The sequence below is a fragment of the Dermochelys coriacea genome, chromosome 3, assembly GCF_009764565.3.
Source record: "Dermochelys coriacea isolate rDerCor1 chromosome 3, rDerCor1.pri.v4, whole genome shotgun sequence".
Classification (NCBI taxonomy): domain Eukaryota; kingdom Metazoa; phylum Chordata; order Testudines; family Dermochelyidae; genus Dermochelys; species Dermochelys coriacea.
In genome coordinates this window covers 76,408,597-76,418,680 of record NC_050070.1, presented here as the reverse complement: position 1 = coordinate 76,418,680, position 10,084 = coordinate 76,408,597, and the positions used below count along the sequence as shown (strand labels likewise).

The 10,084-nt window shown below is 47.1% G+C and overlaps 1 protein-coding gene across 1 annotated transcript; it reads right to left on the bottom strand.

The window, feature by feature from the left end:
• Positions 1 to 578: 578 nt before the first annotated feature.
• Positions 579 to 9,779, bottom strand: PRDM13 (PR/SET domain 13). The gene is made up of 4 exons (XM_038396106.2): positions 9,639 to 9,779; positions 7,383 to 7,514; positions 7,155 to 7,275; positions 579 to 2,885 (listed from the first exon to the last, which is right to left on the bottom strand). The coding sequence occupies exons 1-4, from the start codon at positions 9,777 to 9,779 to the stop codon at positions 1,387 to 1,389; spliced, it is 1,893 nt and encodes a 630-aa protein (XP_038252034.1). The 3' UTR covers positions 579 to 1,386.
• Positions 9,780 to 10,084: the final 305 nt, after the last annotated feature.

Sequence of the window (10,084 nt, the reverse complement as noted above, 5' to 3'; positions counted from 1 at the left end):
GTGGGAATAGAAGGCAAACAGTCTGGCCCCCCCATGACTGTGTTTCTTGAGGAGGTAGGAATATTCACCATTGTTCTGCAGAGATTTTAATTTTGGTGTATTTTGTTTCTCCGTGCAAAAGAATAGAAAAAAAAAGCATTTTCTATTATAGCCTACGATTATAAATACAAATGCTTGCAAATATAGGACATATTTACTGAACATCTGAAAGCCAATTAAAGTAAATACTTTGTTATATATATTAACGTATATATAACAAATATATTGCTGCACTTGTCCTTGTTCAGAAAATTGCTTTAAAGAAAATCTTGGCTCTAGGGAAAAATCCAGTTGGGTTTTTTGTCACAGTTTGATCATTAAAATAACTCTTTAGGGTTCAAAATACTCACTAGTGGCAAAATATTCAGAGTTGAATTCCTTTAAGGCTTCATCTAAAGTCCTTTTGAAGATCATTGACAGGCTTCTTCTGACTTCAATGAACTTTGAATTAGGCCTTTGATTACTATTAGATAGTTAAAAGTGGTATTTCCAAGAACCAAAACTTATTGAAGTCATTTAAGCCAACAACTAGACAAACAGTAGTTTGTCAGCAACTTTATTTAAAAAAAAAAAATCGCATGACAAACCCGAATGGAGACCAAAATACTGCATCCACTGTACATCATTCATTATAAAACAAACATACACCACATTTGTAGTCTACCAAACAGTGTATTTTCTTTAAAATTATATAGTGCGTGCTTTTTAGATTCATGCTTTCAATATTTAGTTTTACATTTGCTATTCAAATATTTTTCTGTTATAAATAATTGCAACTTGATCAAATTGTGTCCCTGTTATCATCCTACACGATCCTATTCAGCACCGCAATGCGTTTCTGTTTGTTTCTTTCTTTCTTTCTTTCTTCTTAGACACGAGCAAGCACATCGGAAGTGTAAATAAAGTGTACAGAGGCCAGACGTGTCTGCAGAATGGTGACTACTGTCCGTACCTAGATCTTGGGATGCTAGAACAAGTGGCAGGAAAATACATAGAAAAGAATGGTTTCCAAAAGGCACAATTTCCTCGACACGAAGGTACAATACAAAATAGATGGCGGCTAAAACATTGGCGCTTGTTGCGCGTGGATTCGTGCTGACTAGGATTAGACCCCCTGAGGGCTGGTGCTTTGGCAGTTCAGGAGGGGGGCTTTACAAGAGCCCTGAACGGAGTGAGAGGGGACGGTAAGAAACAAGCACCCCGTTCCGTCCCCATCCGCAAGGGTTCGTTTCCGAGCCCCTTTCCATACGGTCATTGACCTAGGAGGGCAAAGCCCGCGGAAGTGTTGCAAAGCCCGTGTAAACAGAAGCGGATCTGCGCTCTGGCAGCCCCCACCCCGTCGCTGGATTACTGAGCATTGCTCCGGCGGCTGGTTTCCTGGTCGCTCGGGTCATCCGTGAAGCAAACGTCCACGTCGCTCTCGTTGTCAGTCTTTTGCTCCGGCTCCTGGGGCTGGTAGCCGGGCTCGCTTTTGTCCCCGGCCGCCTTGTGGAGGCTCTGGCCCGGGTGCCGGGATTTGACGTGGCGCTCCAGGTCCCTGCGCCGGACCAGCACCTTGCCGCAGAACTCGCAGCGGTAGGGGGTGTTGCCCTCGGCGTGCAGGCGGATGTGCTTGTTGAGGTTGCTGGGGTCGCCGAAGGGCCGCAGGCAGACCTTGCACTTGAGCGGCTTGTAGCCGGTGTGAGTCCGCATGTGGATCTTGAGGCCGTACTTGCGCGAGTAGAGCTTGCCGCAGTAGAGGCAGAGGTGGCCGGCCTTGGGCTTGCCGCCGGCTGGGCCGGCGAGGGCGGCGGGCTGCAGGCCCTCCAGGCGGCCGCGGCTCTTCTCGGCCGCGATCTCGGAGAGCTGCTGGGTGTGCATGGCGATCTCGCGGTCGATGCCGGCCAGGGAGCCCAGCTCGGCCGGGTGGAGCCCCGCCGCCGCCGCCGCCGCCGGCCCGTTGAAGTAGGCCACGGAGTCCGGGTACTTGAGGAGGCTGCCGAGGTGCAGCTTGAGCGGGTAGTAGGGGGCGCTGTAGAGCAGCTCGCCGTTGCAGAGGGTGAAGGGCACGAGCGGCAGGCTGCACTCCCCGGGGCAGGCCTTCAGCCCCTCGAAGGGCGGCAGCGAGAGGCGCTCCAGGTGCAGCCCGGCCCCGGCGGGCAGCGGCGGGCAGCGGCTGGGCGGCAGGCCGGCGTGGTGCAGCCCCCGCTCCACGTGCTTGAAGGCCGAGGTCTCCTCGAAGTGCGAGAGCAAGGGGAAGGCCCGCAGGCCGCCGGCGCAGGCCAGCACGGGCGAGGGGCCCTCGGCCGGGGGCCCGCCGCGCTTGGGCTGCGGGCCGCCCGCCAGCGCCTCGGGCCCGCCCCGGCCGCTCCCCGGGGCCTTGCTGAAGCCCAGCCCGCCGGCCTTGCCCTCCTCCGCTTTGGAGAGGCCGGCGGGCCTGAACGCCGACCTGCCCCCCGGGTAGAAGCTCAGGCCGTGGCTCCCCACCAGGCCGAGGAAGGGCCCGTGGCTCCGGCCCGAGCCCACGCTCATGTCCAAGGCTCGCTCCTGCTCCTCTTTCCCCGCGGGCCTGCGGAGCGCCCCCGGCTTGCTCGAGGGCGGCGAGGCGGCGGCTTCCCGCTTGATGCTCTCCCGGGCCGCCGGCTGCAGGCTGCGGGCCCTCAGGGGAGCCGCCGCGCCGGGGAGCTCGGCCGGCGCCGCCGCCGCCTTCGGGGGCAGGCTGAAGAGGTCCGAGGAGCGGGCATGGTCGGGCTGGTGGAGGAAGCCGCGGCCGTTGTTCAAGACGCAGTGGAAGTGGACGTGGGCTTTGAGGCTGTTGGGGTATCTGAACGTCCTCCAGCAGTACCAGCAGATGTAGCGCTCCTCCCCTGGGAAGAGAAGCGGAGCCCGCCGTTAGACAAACAGTGGCGCCCCACCCGTCTGGGTCCGCGAGAGAGAGGCCCGGGCAAACCCTTCTACCCCAGCAAAATGGCCCACTCCTGCGTTAGCCGGTCCATGCACGTCCTTTAAATCGCTGCAATGGAAAGTAATGCTGCTCTCCCTCACGGCCCCCTACTTTTGCTTCCTTCCCTCAAGCTGCACGCTCAAGGCCCGATCCAAACCCCGTTGAAATCGGTGGGAGGTTTTCGGTTAACCGCAATGGGTTGGGAGCGGCTCCCGATTGCAAACGGGTTCCTCCGCCCGCCTGCCCAGCGCCTCCTCTAACGCCTCCTTGGGGGACTAGAGTGCTGCCGCAACTTTCTGGTTTGTCTTTTCAAGCTGGGTCACAAAAGCCTCTTGGCCCAGGAGCTGAGCTGGCCTGGCCCGGGCCGGGCGGGGCTGAGCAGGGCTGGCTGGGCGGAGGTGGACTAAACTGAGTTTGGACTGGGCTAAAATGGGCTTGGGGAAAGGAGAGCAGCTGTTGCCTTAAATCGTCTGTTGCTGGGCCCATCTGTTGACGTTCGCAGAATAGGTAGCGTATGTCGAGGAGTTGACTAAACTGAACAAAGGCCAATCTAATGATCGTGAGCTCCTCATTACCCCGCGAGACAATCTCCTATATGTATAGGCCATATGTAATCATTCCTTTTCAAAGGACAATGCCCTTTGTGCCCCATCCCTAAACATTTAGGCTTCCCTGAAGCGGAACAAACCGAAATGGCCATGTTTGTGTTATGACTTCATGTTACTTTAAACTTAGACTTTTCTTTCTCTTCCTTCTGAGGAATAAAATAGAGCCTGGCCTGTTCTATCAAGCCTGACATTTATATATATTCTCTGCAGGAGATTTTTTTAAAATATATATTAGTCTCTCCTACTCCCCAGCATCCAAAACTTACAAATTAGATATTTCAAACAATTAAAAAAACATCATAGTAGTAGTGCAGGCGGTACATTCCTGGGCAGCCCTAACTTTACAAAGAATACACTAAAAGCAAAGTTGTGAAACTGAGCAAGTAAAATAGTATGTATTTTCAAGATTGCTGGAAACATGTTAAAATATTGGCGAAGTATCTTTGCAAATATTAAGAAGTGAGAAATCAGTCAACCTTAAAAGCGGAGTAAATAAACACCAGAGATTCCTGGTTTGGCCTTTTAAGAAATGTCATAGAAACATAGTTCCAACGTGTTAAAATGATACATTAACTTGAAGCAAAGTACGGAAGAGTGCAAGAGGAGCGTGTAAAATGGTTGGGTTGTTAATGAATAAATTCACATGGAATTAGCACACTAAACAGCCTTTTAAAAATGACTTTTAATTCAGGAATCAACCAGTGTCAGTTCATTCATTCAGTATCATTCAGGATAAAATAAAAGTCTTTCCACCCCAATTCCCCATTCCTCTTTGGAACACTGTCATGCACACTGAATAATGAAAGCACAGAACAAAACATGGCTTGCATATTTTCTCTTCTGTTAAGTATTATGTAGTTTCTGTCATGCATAGTGCTCACTAGCTTGCCTTGAAGTGAGTGGTCTTTATGGATCTATGCTGGAATCTTAAATCGGACGTTGTGTGTTTTTTCGCACTGCTGGGCTGAGCTGGGAGGGAAGGAGAAGTGAGTCTGCCGAGGCCTTAATTGCTCAATTGCAGTGGGTCTGACTCTGATCCATTTCGGTAATCCTATTACCGTGCATTGAGATACAGGTAAACTAGCTTTAAAAACGAAAAGGCTTGCAGTTAGAAACAACCTCCACAGCCTAACAAGCCTATTGTGTTGATTTAGAAACTTCTTCTTTCTGGCTCTTTTCAAAGAAGCTGCGTGGGTGTTTATGTTCTTAACAAAGTAGTTGCAGTACCAACTAAGATTTGTTCCAAATGCAAACATATCCTGAATAAAAACGGATGACTCTCCCCTCCCCCATAACTGTTTCCAAGCAATGACCTCGTTAAAAAAAAAAAAAAAAAGCCTTGTTTATAATGGTACATCAGTGTAAACTAAATTGATCTAGTTAAAAACTTGGTTCAACAAAATCGGCTGGCTAGAAGTTTTTTCTTGCATTTTTTCAAAATGCTATCCACAAAAGTACCTAAGTGCTGGAACTAGGGGTGCTGTTGCACCCCCCTGGCTTGAAGTGGTTTCCATCAGATACAATGTTTATAGTTTGGTTCAACGGCTCTCAGCACCCTCACCATACAAATTGTTCCAGCACCCCTGCAAAATTAGTAATAACTACACTTATATCTTGTTTCACTTATACAGCCCTCACACTGTATTGATTAGTCTGAAACTTCACTCTGGAAGTTGGAAAAGAGCTGATTTTCAGAATAAGATTGCATCATATGTGCTATATTTACAATGGATTGGAAAGGACATATGAAAGAAACGTGTATTTTTACAGTGGAGCAGATTCTGTTGTCCTTATTCTGAAAGAGCAGTGCTATAGCCCTGTACTCCCATTGGAATTAGTGAGATTACTTATGGAGTAAGGTACGGTAAAATTCGAGGTGAGTGCGGGTAGCAGTCAGACTACTTAGCGGCATTTCACTTTTAATGCAGATCTTCTCCCGTTCATTGATTTTGTTACAACGGGTCAAATTCTGCCGGCCTTACTCCGGGCAGTAGCTCCACTGGCTTTAATGGGATGAATAAGAATTTGACCCTGAGTTTGTTTCTCATGTTGCAGTATTAGTTATAGAAATTATTTACCTCTCTGTAGAGTGACATAAACTAGTAATGTTAGGTATTATTTTAATAGTGCCTCTCAATATATTAAATAACAGGTCCTATCCTGAATTCTTTCCTGAGTGCTCCAGGGCCTGAATAAGCTGCAGGAGATGATCAGCACCCTGCAGGATCAAGACCTTCCTCCTTACGTAGGGCACTGATTTATGTGGGAAACCTTCTGAGCAAGAAGTGTGTAGACAGTGCGGGATCGGGCTTCTGATCTGTAGGAATCGTGATCCCTGTGCGCTGCTCATTTCCTCTTTGAACAAGTCTATTCTATTATCAGGCTCTTTATACCTAATCTGTGCAGGGAAATTTCAGAGCAGCAATGAATATATTCAGGCTCCAAGCAGAGCGGCTAAGTAGACCATCACCAAAAGCAATTTTCAAAACGAGCTTCAATCTGTTGCCTACGTTTTCACTAGTAAGAATTTATTCCAGTTTTGCAGAGATTTGTATGAAATACTCAATGTAACTGCTCTTAGAATACAATTCTACATCCATTGAAACCCCATGTCACCTACAAAATGCCTGCACATGGAAAACAGCGCATGGAAATATGCTAGCTATCAGATTCAGAAGAAACCATTTAGACAGATAACTGAAATATTTTCCTACGTCATATTTCGAAACATACGCTTTCCTCCTTTCAGAAACTACCGGGTTAATAATTTTAAAACATCGTTTATGTTTACACGACAACTTCGCCTAAAAACAAATTGCAGATTAAAATAATGTATCCAAGACTGATGCATGCCAAGTGCTACTTTGGTAGTGCTCATATATAAACTGAATTTAACCCCCACATTATTTTTACTTAGTACATCCTAATTTGCGTAAACTGGCCATTACCCTTTTAAAACGACTAAACGAATCTGAGGAGTCGCTGGAAATTGTCCAATATTTAATCTGAAGCTGTGACAGAAGGGAAGAGGTGAAAATAATGTTTTAAAAGGACAGTAAGCTAAACTACTGTATTGTAAAAATAGAGAATTATTGTTTTATAAACGATCTTAAAATCCCATTTTTCCTATGAAAATTATAAGATAGTGTCTATGTTGAAAACAATCTCGTTATCTGAATCCTGAAATGTATTGTCAAATTGCTGGCTCCACTTATTTAAAAACAGCTTTTTTAAAATAAGCAGAAGGAACAGATGACCAATTATCAATAAAAACGGTGGCTGATTAACAATCGTTGTAACTGTGCGGGTATTATTTTTTAAAGGTTCCGTCTGCAAACAAGTATTTTACTTGCTTAGGTTTGCTAACTGCAGTTTTATGTCACAAAGTGGATGCTAATTATAACGTTGCTCTGGAGAAAAACGAAACACAACAAAAACACCTTTGCAATTGGCAAAAAGAAAAGGAGTACTTGTGGCAATTGGGAAATCGGCATGAAGCTCTCTGTTAGAAAAGGCATCTGTGAGCTGTATTGACTTCTACGCAGTAACTACTGAACAGAATAATAAAGTCCAAGTTGCTGTACCTTTCTCGTCGTGTGTCGGAGTAGCGGTGATTGGGATGTCAAACCACTGAGCCAAAGAGTTTGAATACCACACGGTCAGCTCCTCCCCTGGCTGGACATCTCTAAGCGCTCTGTAGAAAATCTATTCGAAAGAGAGAAAACCTTATCAGTGCCCCTTACAGCAACCCAACGCTGTTAAAGAACATTCCGCCAGAAGGTAGCACGCAATCGAGAGAGAGAGAGAGATACCTGTCCTCCTGGTAGATCTGCAATAGCTTCCAGTGTCTGTTCTTGTGTGTTTCTGGCAGCCCGGATTAACCCTATCCACTCCAGAGCTGAGCCCCCGGCTTCATCCACTAATTCCCCTCTCACCATCCGTACCTAGAACACAGGCATCAGCCACTGTCATTTCCACACAGGATTCAAGCAAGGCAAAACACAGACACAACTCCCTTATATAAATAAAGCCTAAACGTGCTCCTTACTAGCAACCCTTGCATCATCTTCCCAGTCAGGGAATCGCTGGTTTAAACAGTCAATAAATAAAGGCCGAACGAGTGTTTGGGAATAACAGCAAACCGTTTGATAGTGGTGAAAGAGAAAGAAGCAGCTAATTTATGAGAGCTAGATTTTGCCATCCTTACTCATATTGAGAGTACTGTGCATTGAGATAAATGAGATTGCTCATGGAGTAGGTTGTTACTCATTGTGAGTAAGGATAGCAGCATAGTCTGGCTCTAAAAGCTGTCACTCTTTGCATGATTGTCAGAACAATTCTGTGTAAGTAACTTCTCCACTGGCCAGCATTTGTTAAAATGTATCTTGTTCAACTGCTGCTGCCGCCTTTGGTTTTAAAGTTTAAGATCATTTTTAAAATGCACAGGTAATATTTCAAATTCACGTTTCTTAATGACTGCGGTTTCGTGCCTTACGCCTGCAGGGAAGCAATTGTAAAATACGCCACTTGTCAAAAGAAAGGAGGGAGAGAGGAGAGAATTCTGCTTAGCTACAAAGTCTCTGTGGCCTCATACTTCATAATCTGCTTGCCCATACAAAGAGAAAATGAAGTGCCAGCTCGCTGAATGACCATGTAATAAAAGTCAATTGAACAAAGCCGTCTAAAGAGAGAAACCAATGGAGCCAGATGAGAAATAAATTTGAGGGGGCTGGCAGAGCGTTTAAAAACAATTAAAGGGCATTAAAAATCCGAGCGGAATTTATGACCAACCTGTGCACTGGGGGAGAGGGGGAATAGAGGGAGGGTGTTTGCCTTGTGGCCATCGCATCCATAAACCCATTTACAACACAAGCCAGCTGAAAACACTCTCTAGCAGAATTTGCTGGGGTAACTAGTTCATCTCCATTAAATCCCTTTTGTTTATTAGGGAAGATTTTGAAACTTTGAGGTGTCTGATACTGGAAGCCTGCGATAGTTTCCGCATTCCAGACTTACGGAGTTCTAACATCAGTCAGTTCCATCAACTACACGCGACTGTGTTGATTTCAGTACGTCTCTGTTGTACAAGTATTTGAGCTCTAAACCACGGGTTTGTTTTCAATAACTGGAAAAACTGCCCTTAACTCTGAGCCTTGGCTCAGCACAGGCATCTGGGGCTTGTGCTGTATCTGAAAATGACCTAGCCCCTGAAATATTTGCAAGCCAATCTCATTCTCCCATCCGCCTGCGTCCAGCTCGAAAAGGTACAAATTATTACTGGAGCTCAGATTTCTATACCGGCCGAAGAGAAGACGATTTTTAAAAATACGAATAAAAAGCAAGAGCGGTGGTATCCAATATGGTTTGGCTGACCTTGTCGCTGTGGCCCCATCGTATAAACACCAAATAAAAATATATATCAACGAAACCGTGACAAATCCAGGGACGCTTGGACGGAGAATACGATTTCTCTGAACAGGTCGGTGATTACGTTTCAGAAAGACCAAAAGGGAGAAAGGAAGGAACAAGTCACCAACAAGTTATCAAAGCCCCGCGTGTAACCGCGTCTCAGAGCATAGCCAGCGCCACAAAACTGCAAACTAGCGAAACTCCCTCACACCTAAAACCAGGGGCAAGCACTTCTTGTGCAGGATACATCGAAACAGGCTCTCTGCAATCACCGGCTGTGAAATGTGCCCCTCTACCATCCCTCTTCTCTTTGGCTTAATGAAGATCTCAAGGGCAGGGACATATCCTCTTGTCTGAAAACACCGCCACAGCCCCTTCACCTTCCCGCTACCAAGTCCAGCCTGCCGTAACACTATCCAGCAATGCAGAGAGTGGGCAGGAAGGCTGGATAGGTTTTCTATACATTCAGTTTCACAGCCGTAACAAGGAAGCTTGGGATACTTTATCAAATGCTTCCCTTTCTTTCCTGGTACTCTGGCTTGTTCTAAAAGGCAGGATGAACCGAGGAGAAGGCAGCCTTTTCTCCTAAGTACAGATCCCCCTGAGTCACTGTCTGATCAAACAAGATCCAGCCGTGCAGGAGCGACCATAGGAAATACCTTTTTTTTAGGTCCTGGCTCCCTGCGGTCTGACAGGTACTTGCCCAGTTTGAAGATGCCCGGCACAGGACCCAGACGCAGTCCGGCTGGGATGCAACTTTCTGCATTCACGCTGATGGCCGGAGCCCTGCTTGTTTGCATTGCTGCCTCTGGGTATAAGGAATCAGGAACCCAAAGCACTTAACGGGGATGGAGTGACAGAGACAGCCAGCGAGCAGGATGAACACAGGCTTATCTCCGCCTGCAGAGTGACGCGGTGGTGTGTGCACGCCGGCTTTTCAATTGGAGCAGGAGGGGTACCCCTTGGCACGTTGATGCTCTAGGGCGCAGAGTTTGGTGAGAGAGTTTAGCTCTTACAGCAGCTGCAGAGCTCCATCCAAGTGGGTCACGTGGAGCCTTTCCCTAACCCTCCTGCATAATCAAGTACTTTGAATGGCTAGCAAACA